At 39.6% G+C, this 24,020-nt stretch overlaps 1 protein-coding gene across 1 annotated transcript in view; it reads right to left on the bottom strand.

Moving 5' to 3' along the window:
- The window catches only part of FBN1 (fibrillin 1), a 138,702-nt gene that overhangs the window by 29,094 nt on the left and 85,588 nt on the right, over positions 1 to 24,020 (bottom strand). Inside the window, exons 28-41 of the mRNA XM_010020130.1 lie at positions 23,108 to 23,230; positions 19,343 to 19,468; positions 18,406 to 18,531; positions 10,394 to 10,516; positions 9,731 to 9,853; positions 7,825 to 7,950; positions 6,165 to 6,287; positions 5,449 to 5,571; positions 4,389 to 4,553; positions 3,924 to 3,992; positions 3,687 to 3,812; positions 2,238 to 2,360; positions 1,426 to 1,584; positions 568 to 639 (exon numbers count right to left, since the gene is read on the bottom strand). Coding sequence (XP_010018432.1) covers positions 568 to 639; positions 1,426 to 1,584; positions 2,238 to 2,360; positions 3,687 to 3,812; positions 3,924 to 3,992; positions 4,389 to 4,553; positions 5,449 to 5,571; positions 6,165 to 6,287; positions 7,825 to 7,950; positions 9,731 to 9,853; positions 10,394 to 10,516; positions 18,406 to 18,531; positions 19,343 to 19,468; positions 23,108 to 23,230 — 1,707 coding nt within the window. The remainder of the gene's footprint in view (positions 1 to 567; positions 640 to 1,425; positions 1,585 to 2,237; positions 2,361 to 3,686; positions 3,813 to 3,923; positions 3,993 to 4,388; positions 4,554 to 5,448; positions 5,572 to 6,164; positions 6,288 to 7,824; positions 7,951 to 9,730; positions 9,854 to 10,393; positions 10,517 to 18,405; positions 18,532 to 19,342; positions 19,469 to 23,107; positions 23,231 to 24,020) is intronic.

The following is a 24,020-nucleotide window of genomic DNA, read 5'->3' on the forward strand; positions in this document are numbered from 1 at the left end:
TGTGTGAATAAAAACAAAAGAGAGTCCCATCAGGGATTTACTCAACTCCTCGTCTTAGAATTCCTCATTCTCTCCCTTCTTTTTGTTTTGCAATTTGCTACTCACGATTCAAATGTTACACACAATAACATATGTGAAAAATATTCCAGCTGAGCAGAAGAAAGGATTTTTGTGTCAAACCAATACACAGGGGGACTGATCTGAAATGCCAGATTAAATCTCTGCTTTAGTTTGAAGGAAAGACTCCTAATTCCTCTCAGGCCAAGTGCTGGTTGGCCTTACTCCCAGACCTCTTATTCTCGGTATCTGTGCCCTGCTCATGTAGGCCTGGTTACAGTTCCTTTGGAGCTTTACGTTGCCTTGATTACAAGCAGCAATTGTCACTGCTGCCAGCTAGGAGGAGCTAGGCAGAACGTTTGCAGGCTCAGACTTAAACGGAGGGTTGAACTCTTTTACACTGTTTAGTTGTTATTCCTCTGATGAAAAAAATAATTGGGAAAGCAAACCTCCCTCTTCCCTGGGCAGAGGCAGCATGGGATTTTGTTCTAAACAGAAATTACAACTCACCCACTGGTAATCCTGTGTAAATGTCAATGAAGAAGCCAGGCCTTTGACTTCCACAGAGTGTGGAGAATTCATCTGCAACAGGAAAACAAGGCAGTGATTACAGTATTCAGAATTAATCAACAGTCAAAAATTCATTACATCCTTTGTCCAAGAAAGTTCTTCTCCTTCAGCACCTGCAGGGCACGCAGAGGTATACAGACCCTTCCCCAAGGCTCACCATGTGATGTAGTTAGTATGCACTTGAGTTCTCACTCAAAGGCCATTGAAATTAGCAAATAAAAAGATGTAGAGGGCTTAGGATTGCATGCTGATTTTATTTTGCATATGCTTATCTCTGTGCATTACAGTTTGTGCATACAAGTCCAGATCTGACTTTTAAAAACCTGAACCCTAAGTTGGAAATTATTTGAGTAAGTGTCTAGGACGTTTGTTCTTAAAGCAAACCACCTCATAACAGAGTGGGATGTCCTTAGCTCAACTTTGCAGACTTACCCAGTGTGGAAGAGTCCTATATGCCCACACAACTTGCCCAAAACCTCTTACATTTTAACATTTAGCTGCTTGACACAGATCATTTTCAGAGAAGACCAAGGAACCTCTGTAAACCCATGGCTATCAGCAGTCAAGGCACAGCAGACACCGTATTTGTATGGTCCATCAGCATGAACACAAACCCCTCCACATATGCCTTCACTGTGACTGGGGCTGATCACCTCCAGGCCAAAAAAGTAATCAATCTTTTCACTTTAGACACACAAGAGCAGACAAAGACAAAGCATCTCTAAAAATATTACAGCCACTAACAGTAATTATGATGTTACCAAGGCTTTCAAATAGCTTTGCAATGCAAGAACGTACCAGTGCTTGGGATAGGACATTGTTCACAAGGCTTATTCCATGCACGACCAATGTTGTAGGAACAGCAGCACATTTTCTTGGTCATGTTAAAGAGCAGCTCACCATCGCAGGTTTGATTGTCAGCATAATAATTTCTGTAACACAGACTTCTTCTCATATCTGTGAAAATGAAGAAAATCCCAGGCCAATGCATTAGCAATTCTTACGGAAGATGATCTACCTGAAGGGTTTAGGGGATACCTCCTTCACACAGGTACTTTTTAGAGCCCTGTCAAGTAGATACTGCAGTACTGTAGAATACTACAGAACAGCTTGTTCCTAGAAAATGACTCTAAACGTATGAAAAAGTGTTAGCAATACAAATATTCAAGAGCAACCAACACAGCTCTAACACTGATCAGACTCATCAAAGGATTTCATATTGGCCTTTTACCCATCACTGAAAAACGTGAGCTTGTTCATGGTTCCCACTAAGAACTGCAAACAGCTTGTGACTTCATTCTGTGAAGCCTGAGTAATTTTAGTAGTGTTTCACATTTAGAAGCTTTTAAAGCTGAAGTGAAATGTAGAAGGGATGAACATGGAAAATACAAATTAAAGGATAAATTCTGATGAGGTTCTGAAAGGTATGTATTAAAAGTGATCTGCCTTGCTTTATTTATTTTATTTATTTAGAATTTATCAAAGAAGCTTGATCTTTCATTTAGTTAATTCTTGTGCAACTAAATTCAGAGAAATAGTTCAGATTTGTTCCCAGTAAAGCTCCGTCCCAAAGCACTGAGATAAAGCTTTAAAAACCACACAGCCCATACCCATGCAGTTGTTTCCTCCATTGACTTGCATGTAATCAGGAGGACAGATGCAGGTGTAGTTCCCAACAGTATTGTAACACGTGCCAGGTCCACAAATGCCAGGTGTATCACACTCATTCACATCTAGAAGAGAACAAAAAGGCAGTGAGTGGCCACAGAAGCTTTCTCATTGTGCTTCTGAAAACAAAAATGTCTCAGTAATGCCTGAGGCAGGAAGGTATCAGCGGAGAAGAGCTGAAGGGGCTCTGGGTGAGGTCATGGTGGAGCAAAGCCCATACAGAGAAGGAAGTGGTGGCACAGGTAGCCATGGAAAGCCTGGCCTTGATATGAAGATGGGAATTCTCATGTCTAGGCAGCTCAGAGACAGCAATTTGGTTTTTGCACTTGTTGCACAAAAACAGTGTTTGAGGATCCCATCCATTCTGGATTCCCCAATCTGGACAAGAACCAAAGCTGTTCCCTGCCGAGTGCCCATCTCAGTAAGTAATGATGCTAAAACAGTCTGTTTGACCAGGGAAAGTGAGCAACTTTCCCAACACAAGATCTCATGTTTAATTCATCAAAAGACTTTAACCTTTGTTTGAAAAACAACAAACCAAACCCAAACAAACACTGACCCCAAAACACCTCAGTTCTTAAAAGTTCAAAAGTATTTCACTAGCCTTACCATGCTAAAGTATCTTTGACACACCACTAAGGAAAAATACAGAGGTAGATTTTCTCTAATATTTGTTGCGCTACATAAGCACAATATGCATGAAGCACTTTGGTTCAGCCTTAATTTAGGACCTGAATCTTTTGCATTTCTGCAGTGTTTGGCATATTACGGGCATTATATTAACATTAACAGCCTTGAAGGATGAAGACAGCCTGGACAATAGGAAATTTAAGGACTTGATAAGTTGCTTAAAGTTTTATATCCAATACAACCTCATGGTTGCGTGTAATATGATAAGCATGCACTACTGACTGTGCGAGGGGAAGGATAATGTTTTGCAGTACAACATTTTCAGCTGGACACTGAGATCAGCAAGAGAGAACATAAGCAGTAGAAAAAGCCACTGACACACTGTAGCCAGTCCAGCAGACTCATGGGGCAAGTTTGCTCTTTATCTGACTGCTTATTCATCACCCATTACCAAACAGCTACTTTTTTATAGCTGGATATCAGATTATGTTTTACTGAGAGAAAAATAGATAGGTTTTCTGGGTTTGATCAAAATCTGATGATATTAAACAAAAATTTGCATATATTTGAACATGGTCAAGAAGGAATTTTCTCTCTCTCAAGGCAAGGCTTCAACTTGTTCCAATTTTCCCATCATTAAACTTTACACTGCTTTGTCTGGTTATGTTCCTTTTCAAGGACAGATTGATTCTTCTGCATATTGATCTGTAATCATTTTCTAAGAATGAAAGCAGAAGACCAGTAAAAAGAAGGCTACGTACCATCGCACACTCGAGTCTCTTCATTCAAATAGTATCCTGATGGACACTGACACTGGAAACTACCAAATGTATTAATACATTTTCCTCCTTGGCAAAGTCCAGGCAGTTCTTGACATTCATCAATATCTGTTCAAACAAAACCACAAGCATTTAATTCATGCTTTCCCATGAAAAGCAACACTTGTTGAAGAGTTTCATATTTTTAGATGTGTAAATACAGGAAAATGTAAACATTACCTTCTAATATAACCGTAATGGGATTTGGTCGGAATCCTTCGCCTCCAGGGCAAAGAACCTTATATTCAGCTGAAAACAAAATACATTTATGAACCTAAAATAGTAGAAATATTTTCAGCACAATTATTTTTGAAATTTAATCAGATTATTACAGGTAATTTAAATGTAAAGTAACAAATTAACCAGATATGAACATTAGGTTTTATTCTGTAACATCAACTGCTATTCTGTTCCATAATGTAGTTTTTTGTGTAAGAGCAAACTTGCCCAAAAGTGGTGATAATATTCTGGCTAAATAATCTTTTCAAAAGAGCAGTTAAGTTTATGGTTAAGACAGGTGGAAGCCTACCCCCTGCATGTACACAATAAGTGATGACACTAGGATTTGAGTTACCTGGCTAAATTGGAAAAAAAATCCAAACAAACACTCTGTATTGTTGTGTTTACTCAGGAAAGCTGACTTACTTGTGTTCACAAGTGGGCAATGTTCACAGGGAACTCCCCAGGCTTTGCCCAGGGAGCAGCAACAGGAGGCCTTGGAAACACCCACTCCAATCTCGTTGCTGCAGAAGGTGCCACCGTTATCTCCACGAGTTTTGATGTCCAGGTAACAGTTGCCAGATCGTGTATCTATTCAGAATGCACATAATGACAAACACATCTTACGAGAGAGGAAAACACCACACATCATCTCAGGATGAGGGATTGAGGGATACCTTCAGATGGCTCTCATTTCTTGTAGGACAGTCAAAGCAAGTAACTTGTGCTGTCCAGGAGGGCCCAGCTTTTCCCATTTAGACAGGATGGTGGTGCCCCATTCCTTGGCTTTGTTGGACTTCTCACAAAGCAGAGAATTTATTCAGTATGACCAAGAGCAGTAGCCAGGCCTTTTCTTATTCTGATTCACATTTTCACCCACATTTGTACATCCTTCCGATTCCAGAAACCCACTGCTTTCTCCTCTCCTTGATGATAACAACCATGAAAGTATCTACTAAATGTTATGAATTTCAAATACCTCTAAACTTCAGGAGCATCCCTACACCCTCTTAAGCAAGCAAAAGCCAAAAAATATCAGGGGAATACTAAGCAGTTGGAGCATAACATAAAAGCATTTCCATCACTTGTGAAGCTGCACCTAGCCAAGCTGTGTTCAATGCTCCAAGAGCATGGGTGGCTTTGTGCCGTCACTCCATTCGCCTGCCATCTTGGGGCCAGCTGGATGTTGGTTTAAGCTTGTTGAAATTTAAAATTGACTCATGCCTGCTGTAAATTGTGGACAGCTGTAACAAGCCCCAAGAGGTTGGCTCTGGCAGCCGGGCACTGCTGGCATGCTACATCAGTCTGGACATACTCCCGCTGCACTATTACAACTTCTAAGCCAGGGACAGTGGGGTGGGAGTTGTAGTGCCTATTCGAGCTCTTTTCCACGACCTGGAACTTTATTCCTAAGCAGTTAGCCTCGCAGCACCTCTCCAACTTCATTTATAAATAACATTTGTAAATGTAAGGAGCGGTCCCTTACCAACACATCCAACTCGGGTGGGATTCAGCTCAAAATCAGGAGGGCACTCACAGGTGTAACTACCAGCAGTATTGATACAGGTGCCACTGATGCAGGTTGTGGGATCTGCACATTCATTAACATCTGCAAGAAAAAACAGCACATGGTAAGCAGATAGTCCAGGACAGTGTAAACCATGACATCAGGTATCATATGCTGGCTACCACAAAGCCATTAGTTCTGAGATATTGATCTCCAGAAAGCTCTAAAAAATACAAACACATTTTAGAAGAACAGTAGTCTGAGATTAATTCATCATTTCATGGAAAGAAAAAGAAAAAAAAAGAAGTGTTTTTCCTGGAAAACCAATCTATGAACTAAAATTCACAGAAAGTGCTAAAAAAATACCTATGGGAAAAATACACAAGGTCACAGCTTACCATCCAGTACTGTGAATGGAAACTACAAGGCACAACACACCTTTGCCAGAGGGATTCTCTCTGCTCTGTTTTTCCCCTTCTTCTCTTAAGCCACTGGGATATAGGAGGTTGACAAAAAAGGGGAAAGAGGACTATAGAAAAGGCAAGAAGGAGAATCCTATGTTACACAGTAGGGAAGTCTATATTTTCCTATACCCAGTCTGATTTGTACAGATTTAACGAAGAATTTACTAAGGAACTGACCATGACACTCACAGAAAATTATAAAGCATGTTGTTCAAAACTATCTATCTTTACCTGTGCAGTTACCACCACTTCTGTCCAACTCGTAGCCCACTTCACACTCACATCGGAATAGTCCAGGAAGGTTATGACAAGTACCGTAGACACAGATATTAGGAAGCGAGCACTCATCAATATCTGATAGAAGAACAGGAGGAGAAAAACATGAGGTTTCCTTATCTTTTTAAGATACAGACAGAGAACTGCAAAAAGGTTCAGAAAACATGGATCTGAAAGCCAACTGCTTCCGCACACCATGTAAGACCAAGAGAAAAAGTAACATACATTTATGTTTGGAGCCTAAGAAATCTAATCCATAACCTTTTTTTTTGGGCAAAAGGCTCTCTTCAGCATCTCTGCAAGCCATGCCAGAAACAAACTGAGCTTATTAGTGGGCTAACCTGACAAGTTGCAAAATTAAACATGGCAGGAGATATGCTTTAAAAAAAATGAAGTTTATTCTAGATCGGTAGTCATCTGCAGAAACCTGGATAACAGCAAAGGAAGAGCTTGTGCCCAAAGGTGAACTTGATGCCCATCTTCAAGTTTCTGCATTTGACAGATCTTAGGCTTGGCAAGCGGAGCTCAGTTTTGTGCCTTTTGTCCAGATCATTGCATCTGATTCAGTATTTACTGGACGCGATATGCACTGCACAAAGAATAACCATTTGATACAATAAAAAAAGTATGTGTTTACAAAGGACCTTAAAATACTGCATTTAGTGTACACATCTGAGGCATTAAGGAAAGTCTGTTTCAGCAACAGGAGCTAGGCTCTATATAAGCTGTTTAAAGTTAGCTAAAAGGTTTGAAAGTAAATTGTTTCATGAAACATTATGAAATCTAATATTGTTTCAGTTTACACAAAAATTCACTCTCATAAATTATTTCTCTTGGTAGAATACTAAAAAAATACACTTTTCAGGGGGAAGAAATCCTATTTATAGTGATGTACTTAAGAACTCCATCAAATACCAGTTACTGAGATTATTACTATGTCAGATGATATGGCTGCTTCTTCTTGACTGACTTAACTGATTAGCATCGGTATCAGTTGAGGATTTCAAATGTTACAATCAAACAAATGACCTTAATCATGTTGGTAACATGCTTATTATTTGATTTTGGTGAATCTTTGCATATGCAAAGCTCTTCTGAATGAGTTGCAAACAGTTAACTGACAACTCACTTTCAAAATTGAACAAATACTCATGGGATTTATTAATTTTTTTGGTGGCCATATAAACTTCCTGCAAGGCTTCAAATTCCAATTCTACACCTCATAGAAACCCTCAAAGCATGTTCACTGTATTAGCTACCAAACCAGTATTCTTCAGCTTCATATATGCCAAGGCAAAGTAGCAACTTTTTCTGTTCAACTATTATGAACAAACTGAAGAGCTGGGTACAAATGACCAAGATGAAATGACAGCTGACAGAGCTATTTGGATCACCCACAAATAGATAGGCTCCAAAAACCTGTACTCTATATATACAATAGGTATATGAACATCTAGAGGCCCATAATAAAATGAAAAAAAAAGCAAGTACTATTGACAATTTTCATGGAGTTCTCAATACAAGCACAACTGCAACCAATTGTAAGATTTTTCAAACATAAAACACAATTAAGGCAGAATTTGTTGAGTGTTGTGTAAAGCTTACAGAGAATTACCTTCACATGCTTTTCCATCTGGACTTGGCAAAAATCCCATATCACATTCACAGCGATATCCTCCAGGGGCATTGAGGCACTGCCCATTTTCACAGAGATTCAAGTTTTCTGAGCACTCATCGAGGTCTGTAAAAGGAAAAGAAGTTGCAGGTTTTCAGTAAAGATGGTCTTACCCACATGTGCTCCAGCAGAAGCATGCAGCGTTCCAAGGATTTTAATTATTCCATTAGCTCTGAACACTTGCAGAAGAAACTGCAACCTAGTTATGTGCAGAGGCTATTACATGTAACAGCTTGGTATATTTCTGACACGTTGAAAATACTGTTTCTAATCAAAAGGAAAACTGGAGAGAGGCACAGACTCCTAAAGTAGCTACAGTTAATAACAATTGGAGGCATTACACAGGGTCAAATTTAGACTCAGAATAAGCATGTGAATTTTATTATAGTTATTGTTTCTATTACAGCAAAGCCTAGAGGCAGCAATTGAAAAAAAAGGCTCACTGTGCAATGACCAAACATATGGTAATAGGTGGTCTCCATGCCAAACATACAAAACACTGACAAAAAGTGGCACTGAGGTGAAAATAACTCGATCAAAATTAAACTGCAGGTTAACAGTTGATGAGAAAAACAGCCTTGCTACTGGGCTACACTGCCCTTCAGACAGATTATGGCTCTTGCTCTCTAGCTGAAGTTTTGTACATCACAAAAACACCCTACTTTTTGCAACAGAATCTGGCTCTCACAGAATCTCACAAGCAGCGTGAGCTTGTAAAAGTCCACGGGTAGCAAATCAAACGTAGTACCTAGCAGGGTGAATGCTGCACACTTTGGCAGACAGCTTACAGAACACTTGTGTGCTCTAGTTTGAGCTCCGGCCACCTCTTGAATCCATGAACAATTAAGTATCCAAATTAAAAACAAAACAAAAAAGTTCTACTGAATGCAGAAACTCGGCAAGCACTCTATTTGAAAGGTGTAGTTTAAAGACTCCTAGAAATCATAATATGGGAAATTAACAAAAAACACTGGGCTATGAAGGCCACTAAGGAAGCTGAACAGATTCAAGAGTAAATTATACAGAGAGAATTAAACAGAATCCCAGGGTCCATTTATAATTTGGCATGATTCAAATTCAGCCTTAAAACTGCTGAGCCAGATCTCAAATACCATAAAAACCTGCTGTAGTTGATAAAGTGCTGCTGATTGGCACCAGCTGAAAACCTGGCCCACCAGCTGTCTATCAGAGCTTTATTCCAAACAGGGTCACCCTCCATGTAGCATCACTAGCAAAACTGATATCCTTAATGTAATATCAGGGCTCTTGATGACTTACATGTTCTAATCTGCTCTATAAAGCAAAAGACTGAAGTGTGGGTGGGAAACATCTCTCTAGCAATGTTTTATAATCACATTTACAGTTTATAAAATGAGGTTTCAGAAGCAGCTACTTCCATCATTCTAAATGTCAGCATTGACACTGTCTCTCAGTATGATGCAGTAAAAGAGGACCCACACCACACTCTCGCTTCTGTGAAGAACAAACATTTCTAGACAGTTTTATGAAGCAATTTGAATGCATGTGCCCTATTATTTAAATATTAAGGTGGGTAGCCAATGGACTGGTCTATTAAGCAGCCAAATTATATGACTCCAACTAATAGGAGAAGCTCAATGAAAACTTGCACTTTATCAACTGAAAAAAGTAACGGTTTTAGACTAGGTAGAATACAGTATTTCTCTCAAGTTGTGGCAACTTAGGTGAAGTAGAAGACAATGGAAGATGACATATTAAGAGAATAATATCAAATGCTTAAAAGCTGTTTTTGTGTATTGAATCGTAAACAAACTTAGGTTGCAAGGGACCACACTGGAGGTTATCCAATGTTCCTAAGAAAACTTACCTGTACAAGTGAAGCCATCCCCAGTATAACCTTCTTTACACAGACAGCGGTAAGAGCCCATTGTATTCTTGCAGTCAGCATGTGGGCTGCACATGTGGGTTCCATTGGAGCACTCATCCAGATCTTGAAAATAATAAAATTTAAAAAGAAAAAAAAAAAAAAAGGCAACAGTAGTTAAAAAAAACACATAATGAACACAAACTTTAAATAGTGAATGGCACACAAGTGGTCTACTTTAAATAATCTTCCATAATAAACCCCTCATATATGTGGGGTCATCTACATGGAAAAGCAGGCACACCCTATTTGCAGCCCAGCAACGTAAGTATGAATGAGGAAGCCGCAGGGCATTCTCAAAACTAAGGCCCGTATATTGTTTTCATGGGGAGCACCAGGAGACCTCTCACTATCTCCCATCAGCTGTCCTCAAAGATGTAGTGTCTCCCGCCTTGATCCAGTCTGTTTCGCCATCTCATATGTCAAACATGAGATAATGCTGATTTCACAGTTACCATGGCAGAGAATTTGTCCTCCAACAGATCATGTCAAATCGACCTAACAACCTTTGTAACCATTTGCCTCCCCAATTTATAGTTGTGGTATTGCTTTTTCCAAAATTGTGAGGACCCAGTCTTGAGCTGACCTTACAGATATGACTCTCACCTGTGCACTTGATGCCATTTCCAATCCAGCCAGGGCTGCAGCTACATTTGAAACTTCCTGCTGTGTTTGTACATATGGCGTGCCTATCGCAGTTATGGGCTCCAATTTCACACTCATTGATATCTGTAAAAACAGAGAGATGTTTGAAGAGCTCATGGATCAAACTTTCTCATACCCAGCTGATACTGGAATTTCCCAAGAAAGACAATGTGAACATGAAAGCAAGCCTGCATTTCTTTAAAACATGACATTTAAAAATGAAGCAGAAGAGAAATCAAATCACAGCAACAAAAAGCAAAGCAGCATAAAGATCCATAAAGATCACCACTGCAGGTGTTCAGCATCCTGGGATGTGTTTGTCAAGCAGCTCTGCAGTAGGTTGTGGGTCAAATTTGATGACTAAGTGGTGTGAAGACCTGTGCTACTCTGACAACAGAAAGATACCATTACAATGTACTGGCTTGTGTCTTGACCATACCTTAACATGACTGAAGGAAAGTAGACAGCTTTCCCATCTGCCCATCCTGGAGTCTGCAGAGAGAGACTCGGCTCAGCATCTCCTGCTCGGATTATCTCTAGGCAGTTAACAAAGCCAAGTTCTGCTTTGCCAGAGACTGTGTGGAAGGTGGAAGATGGAGCTGTGCCACTGTCTTTAATGTGACAGCTGATGGACACAAAGTTCATCAGGCATGCAGTTTATTAACAACTCAGGAAACCTAATACAGTGGAAAAATGTCAGCATCCTTGGAGACACCACGCAGCAAGTCATCCAATCTTCAACATATGAAATGGTGCCAGCACATTCTATTTCAGTACTTGCTATTTTCATCTTATTTTCATTCTTGGGCATTCTCTGGCAATGTCAAAATGTATAGACAAAACCCTCCAACCTGAACTCCATTCTTCCTTGTCACAAAACAGTATTAATGCCCCATGTAAGTACTTGAAGAATGTATAAACTCAAAGGCAAAGTTTTCAGAAACGATACTGGTAACTAAAACAAAACTGGCAGGAATTTTCTTGGACATCTGAGCTATGGATTTCACAGTGTTTTCTATAACCAAACTCTTTCTAACTGTGCTTTACCTCCGTGCAGGGTACAAATTATCTAGAATTCACATCAAAACAGTTAATATTTATATATTTTTTCAGCCCTTCCAGGTGCCTTTGCTGTAGCAATAAGCCAAAACATCTCATTATGTACAATAGCTGATGGAAAGGGAAAACAGGCTCACAAACTCTGTGTGATTCCACAGATGAAAACCCAACCCAGACTCTTCTTGAGCAGATATTTAAGAAAAGGCATCAGCCATTAAACAAGTAACAACTTTTGGGGTTCTCAGCCTCAAAAGCACAGACTCTTACCATTGCACCTAAAAACAACTAGCTATTTAAAGAGGGCAAGAAAGTGGAACCATTGAGGAAAGAGTCCAGGTCCATCTTAACCATTTCCTTCATAACCCTTTTGTAGGTTTTTCTGTCCTCCCTTCTTTAGACAAAAGGCTCTGAGTCCTTTCTCCATGCCCTGCACATATATTTTGTCTTTTCACAAATGCTACATGTGACTCTGAGAAGCAGACAACATCCATCTGTCATCCTACAATTAAAAACTAAAGTCCAGAAATTACGCAAACCCCCTGTTGGTTTGGGGTTTGGGTTTTTTTGGTTGGTTGGTTTTGTGCTTGTTGGGTTGGGATTTCTTGTTTTGTTTGGTGGTGGTGGGTTTTTTTAAGTCTGTATAGTGGAATTGCATCCAGTCTTATTTTTCTGGTTTTCTTTCTAAATGAGGCATTGCTCTGACTCAAAACCCCAGACATGAGTATTCCCATGATCTGAATGCTGATGTCTAGATATAGATCAAAATCTGGCAACTGGAATCTGCTCTTTATGACTATTGACTGCACCAACAAGCCTGAAAACATGCAAATGGACACTTAGTTTTTAAAACTAAAAAAAAAAAAAAAAAAGGATCAGGAGCAGATAATCTCAGAGCATATTTGCCTTTAGCATGTGCAAAAACTCATGAGAAGATAACATCACCCTAAACAGGAAACTAGTGTCTGTCAAAAATCTTAAGGGTGGTCAGAAAAAACCCAACTCATTTTGGCTTGCACTGAAGGGAAAGACTAGACAGAATTTCAAGAGGTCAGCTGCAGTACACATGGACATAAAAAAGCTGAGGTGAACATTCTATATTTTAACCTTTACATGATCTTAAGCCCCAAACTGCTAAACCACTGCTAACATTAAGATTGCACTGTATTTGATTATTTGATGCTTTGAAACATACAATCACATGCTTCCTTATACCCCACAGAGCACAACGAAACACCACAAAAAACATCATCAGTGGGGAGATTGCTGCCAAGCTTTTTTCCTTCAACCATCAGCGAACACAAACAGAAACTTGCATGCAACAGCTACACCAGAGTGAAGTCATGCTCAGGCTCCAGTTTAAGGCTATCTAAAACAAATTTTCTACTCTACACAAAGTGCCTGTGCATTCCAACCCATCCCACCTCACACTGACCCACTAACAGTTTGCTCCTAAGAGCCCCCACTAACATCTCCCAGTGCAATAGCAGCACTTGTTCCTCCCTCAGCTATTACACACACACCCCAAAAAGCTTGGAATCTTCTGCGGGATGAAAGTTGTGAGCACAAATCTATATCCAAACATGGATATTTATAATAGGATCAACTTTCTCAGAGATCATCCGCTGAGCTGCTATTCCACTTGCTTTGAACAAAAACCTGAAATCCTTTTCAGCTTTCTTTCAGGAAAAAAATTCAATAGATTTAAACACTTTTTGACTGGGTAAAGATCAAACAGGGAATGCAACGCATATATTCTAATACCATCTAGCTCTACAGGGACATCACAGGGCTTATTTCATTGATGCATGGAAAGGTTTTCAGATACTTAAATGAAAGCTGATTGAGGCATATAAAATACCATCACTGGCTTCATCCCAGATTTTACTTCTTTTCAAAGCTATCTGTGTTTAGCTCAGATGTTATTTTGCTGTAATTCCTATTCTCTCCTTTCATTGCACAGCTGAGTTATAAGCCCAAATTTATTGCATTGCAATTATTTCCAAGGCAAAAGGGATCTCAGACCAAACACGGTCCTGTGTAAATGGGGCAGTAAAATCAATGGAATTTATGCCTGCTTATACTGGAGCTTAATATGGGTTTATGTTGCCATAAGTGTTGAATTATGGCTTCATAGAATGAAACAGAAAGGAGGAGTTGAGCTCTGTAGGGGAAAAAAATTAACTTGATATAAATATCTTTAATAAAAGCAACAGTCCAGATTGTGCTGTCTGTACATGGCAGTACAAACAGTACTAAACTCTTCAAATACTCCAACTATTTTCATATAATTGCTTGAAGACAAAGGCATTACTTGGTCTGAGTAAAGGTATCATGACCCAAAAAGCACACGGGAGGACACAGGGTTTCACACAACGATGGCCTATTCCCATTGACTTCAGGGGGATTTTCACTAAAGAGTAAAGGAGTGAGTCACTGATTTATATCAGCATTCTCCTTCTGCCTCCAGTATGAGGCCATGACAAGCCAAGGAAAATAAAGACATTCCAATGAGAGACTGACACTGCATCCTCAGCAGTCCCATTGTGCCCCGGTCCTGCTGCACACATGTTCTCAGCTTTGTAATTGCACAACTCCCATTAATACTAAGGGAGTTGTCTGCCTACAACAGATGAGAATATGCATGATAAATAATATGCAGATCTGACATCATAATAATCCCAAGCACTCTTGGGAAAAAAACCTGTCAGTCACCCTATTTTGTTGGCTTCTTCAGTTCTCTTCTCTGGACAAATACTTCTTCTCTCAAGCCTTTGGCAATTAATAAAGCATCTCTCCCATTAATCACAGCAGCAGATTTTTAGGGCTGTGGATGTGCAGCAAAAATACACGCCATATATACCTGTCATGTTGGCACTATGCTTGCAAACATGGCAACCAAAGGGGAGAAATGGCTAGCCAGTGTCTGCACAGCGCATCCCTATGCAGTCTGGAAGCGGCTCATTAACACAGTCAGAAAGCAGCAGAAATTGCTGTACTGTCACCTATACTCTGGAAACACCCAAGTCATTCCTCTGCATTTGAACAGAACAAGAGTGAAGATTAATCCACGAAAATTCACATGTTCATCACGAGGCATGAAATCCTTGGGGTACTCTATGTACCATTTACATTTTCTGATAGGTTTCATTTGGGCTTCAATAGTCTATAAGGATCCTCAGCAAAGACTGAATTTAATTCAGACTCTGCCTATAAATCAGTAGTGTTTGTCAGGAATTATGAAAATCCTTTAAACATCTTCTGACTTTAATTTTTTTTGGCGCTCTCTGCATATCTGTGGATTTTATCACACTGACGTTTCACTGGTATTTCAAGCCTGGGCCCAGTTCCCACAGGGCCAGTCGTCTGGTGGAAGTCACAAGGCATTTCCTCCTCCTGGGCTGCTGCCCATGTAATCAGGTAGGTAAAAGGGAAGGCTTTCCAGAGGGAGAAGATCGTGAATTTCAACTTAGCGCTCACACAAGTACAAAAATATATGAGAAAATTCCCCTATTGTGATCTCTAAACCTGTAAAATTGTTTTCTCCCTTGGAATCACTGTTGGATTTTATTCAGCATACTGCACCGTAAGCATCTCTTGGAGTTTCACATGGGGCCATTCTGTTGTTGCCTGCTATCCCTCCTTACGTCATCAGCACACTGGGGTGCAGCATGTTATTGCTGGACAGGCGCCTACTCACAATACGCTCCTTCTGTAATACCCCATTTGGCGGGCAGCATCTTAATGTTATTATCTTCTGGTATTTGGCTTGAGACAGCCAGCTCCCATATTCACAAGGGGAAATGTATTTGTTTCACTGATACCAGAACTCTCTTGTGCCATCAAGACTGAAACACAATGTATTATTAATGGCCAGAAGCCAAAAGGCAGGGGAGAGAGGCAAGCACATTATACAAGCCACAAAATGTTACAGACTTATTTCTGAGGGCAAATGACAGGGCTCACCTCTTTGTTTCACCGTATCAGGTCTCCTCCTTATAACTATGTTATTGTCAGCCATGCGAGCCTGCAGTGTGCACCCACTCCTCCTTTATCGACTATCATCATCATTACTTGCTGACAGTAAGTAATGTTCAAGATCAAACCCTCTAACCTCTCACCCCGCACCAAGGCTGCAGCTGAACATCTTTCACTAGTCTTTCTCCAAATGGCAGCAGCACGGCCCTTGCAGAGCCAGAGCCCAGTCTCAGCCCTCCAACTCCCTGAGCCTGCTGTGCACAAATCCAGCTGACTTTTAAAGCGCATTTATTTCTGATCTGAGAATCATCTCGGGCAACTTTTGTCCCCAAGACCATCTTGTTCAGTTTGACTTTGTGAAAAGTGCCATAAGCCAGTGCAAGCACAGCTCCAACAGCAGCAAACAGCAGGTCTCCACACACAGCCATAACCGGCAAGGATGGATGGGAGAGTCAGAGAAGATTTTGTTCCTCTGTGAAAATACCAGAGCAAGTAAATCTAGGGCTCTACATCAACAGTGAAATATTACAAATTTACAGGCAATACTCCAGAGTGGTGACGAGTCATTGAATAAAAATGCAAGTGCCAATACAGGATTTCATCTCTGCACAAGTACATGTATATTTTATTGACAGCAAACACAGAGACAAAGTATTTGTCATAAAGCTGGGCAATCTGGAATTGGGAAGATCTGCAGTCTTCTCTCTAGTGGCTATGTACCACTGCCTGCCTTGAAAAATCTCAACAGAACTTCTCTAAGTCAGTCCTGCCACAGCTTGCCTTGCGAATGGAAATGAAACCATTCATAGCACACTGTCTAGGAAACCTGCATCTACAACATATGTTTTTGCATCATTCTTTAAAAATTGTATTTTTGTTACTAAAATCTGTCCACATTCTTACTGAGAATCAAGGAGAAGGGAACTAACATCTGTGTGGGACAGGAATGTAAGTCAGTGGGAGGAATCAGAGTACTGTTAAATGATTGGGGGAAAACCATGTTTATTCGTTAAAATGGAAACAATCAGTAACGACAAGACAGCTGAAATATTTAGACAAAACTGTAATGGAACCCAGAAGACGTTATTTAGTTGTTCTCATGACAGAGAACCTCCCATTTAAAGCATTGTACACATTTTTGCAATTTTTTTTGCATGGGAGTTCCTAAAAACTGTGGATGCTTTTGGTCAGTCTTTAAGACAAGAATTGAACCCTGGGGTTAAGGTGCTGTTGGCAAGGTCCCTCAAGAAGTCCTGAAGGATGCTCTCCTGGTCTGCAATACCTGAGCATGGGAACTTCAGCTCTGCTCTAACACTGTGCAAACATTTACATCCACCAGTAAATCAGACCTTTTGAAAACCAGAATACAAGAATCTGCACGCTGTAGTCACAATGGGACCCATATCTACACAGTTTCTTCATCATGAAACCAGCAAAGAAAGTTCCTGCTCTGCTTCCTCTCTTTTCTTATTTAATTAGAAAAGACTTTGGTCTTTTCTAATGTGATCCCATCTCAGCTGCATCAGCATAACTGATACTTCACATTTTTGTCTTAGACCACTCACCTCTTCCAAATTACTGAGCTCTCTACAGCACCTGTTTTAATTAAGGTGTCCTGGTGGTTTCCCTGGGACAGCAGCATAAAGCCAAAAGCAACAGAGGATGGGCTGAAGTAAACATAAAGATGTGTGAGGTGGCGGAAAGAGTCCATACAGGATGGACGCTGTCTGCCAGGTGGCTGGGCTTGGCTGGGACCAACATAGAGGGATTTCCTTGTCTCTCCTTTAACGAAAGAGTATTGTTTGGGACATTTGCCACTACTCTGCATTACATGATGCCAAAAGGGTGGCTATTTCCAGGAACCTCCCCAGAAGCTATACTTCAGAGTCCTTCCCTACCTCCATGACTGTTCTCTGTCTTTTGCCTTCTACTAGTTGCTTTATCTTCCTTGACTGCTCCTTACACTGGGAGTGGTAGCTGCACCATGTGTAACTGATCAGCACAAGGGTTTTCAGGTCTAGAGTACTCAAGATCTTCATATAATTTAGCACAGAAACAAAGAACGTTGAAATGTTGGTCTACAGGGTACAATTAGGGATTTCTTGGATTTAGATCAGTTCATATGTAAGTCAAAGGCAGCTGTTACTAATGCACAAATATTCGTCCATGGTCCAATATGCAAAGTACAACTCCAGCTCTCAGACTGTTCTACGAGAGCTGTAAAAAACCAGCTTCATATATCTGGGGCACTTACAGAAGTATATTATTAACTCTACAATAAGGACAGACTAGGAATAAAAGTTTGTCTCAAAGACATTGCCAAAAATACGTTTACTCTAAGTCTACACTAAAAATTATATTAAACATATGTTTGCCTTCATATTTGGGCAAAGCCTCAGACTCTCAACACCTTGGCTAGAGAAACCCACACTAGGATTATTAATATCGTGTCCTTAGAGCCTGTATATTTGAATCTCATTTCTGTTTGCTGGCAATACATGAAATAATGCAAATTCTGAATTTGCTGATATAATGTGGTTAAGTATCTGTGTTGTTGCCACTTTGCAAAAACTGAAAATATATTTTAGCATCTATTTCAAGCCATCTGTGTTTGCCAAAATAATGCTTGGAACAGATACCTGTTATTTGCATGCATAGTGTACAATTAACTGATACAAATGCAGTGAGGTCCTCAGGAGCCTGTCGAGTTACAGCAACAGCATTTTCTGTTCTTTTAAACCAACAACAATACAGTAATAAGACCAAGCCACTGAAGTTCAGCAGAATGCACGCTCAGCAAGTTTGGATAAGAGATACAATATTTAGCACAACTAATTGGAAAGCAGCACATTGAGAGGAGCTTTTGAATACCAGACAGAAAAAAAAAAAGGGCATGCAGAATCAGAAGTTTCACTAAAAGTTAATAATTAAAAACATACCTGTGCAACCAGTTGTGCCTTTCTTGCCTGAATATCCCATATCACAATGACAGATAAATGAGCCCTTTGTATTTTCACAGGTTCCACTCAGACAGATGTTTGGATGTAGATCACACTCATTAACGTCTAAAAAAACCACAAATTGAGAGTCAGAAAATAAAATTCTTACAAAGTAGCTGACAAAACCTCTTGAGATGTAATGTTCTGATATAAAACTGGGTCTACATATGCAAAGAGAAAATTGCTTAGGTAAATCATTCCATACCTACCATACACTTTGAGATCACCTACGTTAAATTCCAACTTTCCTTAAAAAAGATTCAGCATATTATCCAAAGAATGACTATAATTATTTCTTGATGCTTTCTATCTGTATGTATGTAGGTGAGTATATATATATTTATATATGCATGTATACGTTAACTAGTTTTGAACAAACATTTCTCCTCAAATATGCTCCAGATTTTTGAAACAAATGTGAAAATTTGGATTTGGAGATATACTGTTGCATGACTTTGTTCTACCAAGGTACAGCACTTGCACGTAGTTTTGTCTGAGAGACAAATTTAAACGAGCACTAGTAATTTATCTTGCTAGAAATTTTCCACCTCTCTGCAAGCACTTCCTTTCTGCAAGCACTCTTTCAGCTGAGCTGCATAAAAAGCTCACCCAAGAGGACCCAAAGATGCGATGCTACAGATCATCATGTTCACATCACAATCTATAGAGATATACAGATACTACATCTGCATTTGATAAACACAGCTTGTGCAATGGGGCTGGTCCTACGGTCAGGTGGCCAAAATATGGGCATAAGTGCAATACTCTTTAAATAGAATCATAGAATCGTATCACTGTCTGCCTACTTAGAAATAGTGCCTTCATAAATAATTTTTCCCTAGCTAATACAGATGGGAATACATGTACTTTCACTCACCTATGCAAGTCTTCATGTCTTCAGATGCCATGAATCCATCATAGCAAAGACACCTGTACTCTCCTGGGATGTTTGTACACTGGCCTCCATCACAGATGTTAGGATTGTCTTCACACTCATCAATATCTACAGGAAAAAATCAGATTAAAATATGCTACCTTTATGCAATGCAACTAACCATAATCATGGCAAGCAAACATTTTAATGCTCTGATTGGTACAATGAAGACTGAATCCTTGCAAATAACTGAATGGTACATTGCTAAATTGTCCTGATCAGTAAGCTCCTCATTTCCAGCTGAAGTCAGTGGCAAACATTCCCCACTGACTTCAACGGGAACAGGAACTGACTTTGTAGGTAAAAAAGTCATTGACATAAAAAAAAAAACCCAACAACATAACAGAAAACCACATGGTCACACACAATCGGAAATTCTTGGATACAATCCATCATTGTTGAAGTCAATGGAAGCTCTGAACTCAAATTCAGTGACAAAAATATCAGACTTTACAGAGCTTAGAAGGGTCAGCATACATGTAGAATACCTCTACAGATCTCCAGGTGGTGACAGTCAAACTCATGATGGGAATAATACTTCACTGAGACTTTTTATGGGATTTTTTTAGCATTTCAACTGACTAGCCAGGCCAGCCATATAGTTACATCCTCTAGCATGAAAGTTGTTTTCTCAGTTCATGAAATTGGCCATCACTAATTGGGGTCAAGCTGCAGAAGCAGATACTTTATAATATTAATGCAGCCATGCTAAGATCTGATTTTTTTTCAGTGTCCCTGGGGTTCTATTAGTCTTCCTTCTAAAACTCCCTAGAATTGACCTGTGTCAGCACCAGCACGGACCAGCAAGAGCAAAAATCAGAAATTCTGGCTAGTGATACCATGGGAAAAAAATCAGCACAAAAAGGACAAGATTGAGGAACCCTCTCCAAGAGAAAGAGTGTAACGCATTATCAGACCGGTCTGTTGTGGATTGCGGTAATTATGCAGCTGCAGAAGATGAACTCACTTTAATTCAAAATATTATGTTCATTATTCTTCTATATTTCTAGCAGCTAGTGCTTGTGTGGACACACAGCTTCTGCAAGGAAGAAGACTGACCAGGCCTTATTGATCTTAACAAACAAATAATGTTGGCATGGACACTAGCCTGAAAATATTAACTTGGAAGGGAATTTGAATTAACATGCAATATTAAGCTCTAGAAACAGGGATAATAATGACAGAAATAAAGAACTTTATTTACTAACCTGCCACTGTACTGATTTCACAGTTGGGGGAAAATCAGCTGACAAAGAACCTGTTGTTTCTCCTAACTGAGCTGATTATTTATGCATAACCTCACCAATTCAAACCTGACCTACAACTGAACTGAACAGCATTCTTACCAGCTCAATTATCAAGAAATACATTCTGTAATGGGTTCCAGCTCTGTATGATGTTAAAGATAAAAGACATGTTCACACAACTGAAAAATAGGTGTTCCGCATACTCAGGTCACAGTGCTACTGTATCCTGTACCATGCACAAATGTCTAACACAGTAAAACCAGATATTCAGTGCAATGAGTAGAAAACAGAGTTTTTTCACGTTTTCACTCAGTTTGGGCAGAGACAAAATTTCAGCATGGAGACTTTGAATATTCACCAGATGTTTCTATATGTAATTAACATCTTTTCAAGAGAAGGGAGAAGCATTTTTAGATACTAAAAAGGTGCTAAAGGTGACCCCTCACATCTCTGGGTATTTTCTTAGGTATAGTTTGACTTGACATCCAAAGGTGTCCAGTGTTTATGCTATTTAAGCCTTTTTATGTGTTGGCTATGGTATTCAAGTCTTTCTTAAAAGAGAGTATGAAAATTAATAGCTAATAGCAATTACTGGCTGGCCTATGAATGAAGTATTATTTTTCAGAGTCAAGGGTGGATATAAATATGCAACAATTCACAACTAAGATGACATACATTTTTATTCTTCATCCAGTTAAGATCTGATCACAAACTTCCATGGGTATGTTTATGGTCAAGTTAATGTGTGGATAAAACCACTAAAAATCCATTCCCTTCCCAGACCAAAGGCAATTGTTTCCTCCCTTTTTCATTTTGAAAAGAAAAACTTCTATTCCAAAGTTTTTAGTTTAATAAGCAGTTGGGTGTTCTAAATTATCTGCTCTGTTTTAAAGTTTAGAGATGTCTTCCCGTGGCTAAGGACAAGCAGAAGTAGAGCACAGATCTGTTTCTAGGCAGTAGACTTGAGATCTCTAAGACTGCCCAAGTATACACTTGGGTCACTTGGTCCCCAGTCAAGCCAAGAAGATGAAAACAGAAGAGTGGCTCAGAGACTCCTGCTCGCTCCCTCCCTCCTTCCTTCCCTCTCATGTCCCTCTAATCCCATCACTTGAGTTTAGATTTTGGCTAAGGCACAATTTTGATCTTTATTTTTGCATTGAAAAAGTGCCCAATGTTTGGGCAAGGTTTTGTACTAGCTTGTCTTTTCTAGAAACTTGGCTTAAAGCAAAATGTTTCTAAGTTATGTATTTTAGGTTCTGAAATACTTAATAATGGGGTCAAATTTACACTTTTAGTAGTTGATTTCTTTCTTTTAGCAATGGTCCAATGCTTGCTGAAGATTGGCTACATTACACCTTTCTGACAGTATAAGCTACCATGGGGGGACAAACTACATTTAACTATGCTTTATGACTCTTTTATCTTTTGGAATGGTAGAGAATGGCCTTTGGGTAATCGAGACCCTGGTCAGAGGTCTACAAATATCTACAAATTCTAAATGTGAGCTCTCTCTACTAATTTGGTATAGAAAGCTCTCAATTTGTTCAGCTATAAAGGCAATTCTATTCCAAGAGATTAACCCTCTTACATTTCTCATGCTTCTCAAGGAGCTCTTGGATGGAATTGGCAAGCAGCTGGCAAATATTCACATGCCTCAGCAGGCCAGTGGTTGTGCAGGAAGAAATCAGAGAAGAATAGGGTAGAATTATCTTTCCAGTAACCTATGTGGAAATCACCAAGTACAATTCACTTACTGGGATTATGACTCCCAGACTCCCAAAGGAGAATACCCATTACAGAGCTCTGAAAATTTTCTCACATTTCTAAAGTTTTCTTAGCTGTTTCCTAAGAAAGACTGATGCTATTCAGACTTCAGTTTGTCTGAAAGTCAGTTTTGAAGTAATGCAGCATACTTACATTTGACAAAACAAAGAATTATAAACAGGATTTTTCTAGCTTGCTTAAGAGCAGATACCACACAACCGCAGAACAGAGCAATCAGCTCCTTTTCTAGCATTTGTCTATTCTTTCTCCAATATAACCATACAGCAGCACACATGCAGAGAGTATTTTGGCTTCTGTTTATGATGATTCTTTCCATTGACTTCAACACATTTTGGATTTGGATTTAATATAATACCTTAAGGGAGAAAATTTATGTCCTACTGAAAAAAGATTTACAGCTTTTCATTATGAAACTCAGAATCAACCTATATACTTTCTGAAATTATGAAGAATCAATCCCCTTCAAAGCAATTCAGTCTGCAGTTGTCCATTTCCGATACTTTAGAGATGCTTACTTTAGGAAAAGAACTTCACTTTCCACACATTAATTGCTGTTGGGGTTTGTTTGTTTGTTTTTACAGTATATTTGTTATAAAAGCTTTAATCTTAAAAAGAAGGCCATTTTTAAACTACTTGAAATAAACCCTGTGAAAAAGTTCCCAAAAACCTCCCTTACCAGTGCATGTCCTGTGGTCTGGCATGAGTGCGAAGCCTTGTTTACAGCTACATTCATAGCTGCCCTCCGAGTTTGTACAGAAGTTCTCACAGCCACCATTCATTATGCTGCATTCATCAATATCTAAAAAGGAGAAAATTACAGTTAAAACCCACAATACCTTTTACTTTAAAGCATGTTTCAAGGACACACTTTGAATCAGTGTCCTGGTTTCAGCTGTAACAGTTATTTTTCTTCCTAGCAGCTGGTGCAGTGCTGCATTTCAACTTTAGTCTGAGAACAGTGCTGGTAACACACACCAATGTTTTAGTTGTTGCTAAGTGATGCCTACCCCGATCCAGGAGTTTTCAGACTCTCATGTTCTGCCAGTGAGGAGGGGCGCAAGAAGCCGGGAGGAAGCAGAGACAGGACACCTGACCCAAACTGGCCAAAGGGCTATTCCATACCACAGCACGTCATGCCCAGTATATAAACTGGGGGGAGTTACCCAGAAAGGACCGATCACTGTTCAGGTCAGGCTGAGTATCAGTCAGTGGGTGGTGAGCAATTGTATTGTGCATCACTTTGAGCTTTCATTTCTTCTCTTGTTGTTTCCTATTATTTTTATTATTGGTATTCTTTCTATTATCACTATATTTTACTTTTTGTAGTTATTAAATTGTTCTCTCAGCCCGTGGGATTTACATTCTTTTGATTCTCCTCCCCATCCCACCTGGACTGGGGGGGCAAACCGGGGGGATGAGCGAATAGCTGCGTGGTGCTGAGTTACCAGCTGGGCTTAAACCACGACAGTCAGCTTCCCAGAACAGCATCAATCCAGAATCTGCGCTCAATATTTGCACACTCCATGAACATTCAAGTGTTTGCAAATATAGGTATTGGGATGGATGTCAGACAAACCAGGGAGGGAAAG

Source organism: Nestor notabilis, unplaced genomic scaffold (assembly GCF_000696875.1).
Source record: "Nestor notabilis isolate BGI_N333 unplaced genomic scaffold, ASM69687v1 scaffold21588, whole genome shotgun sequence".
Taxonomy (NCBI): Eukaryota; Metazoa; Chordata; class Aves; order Psittaciformes; family Psittacidae; genus Nestor; species Nestor notabilis.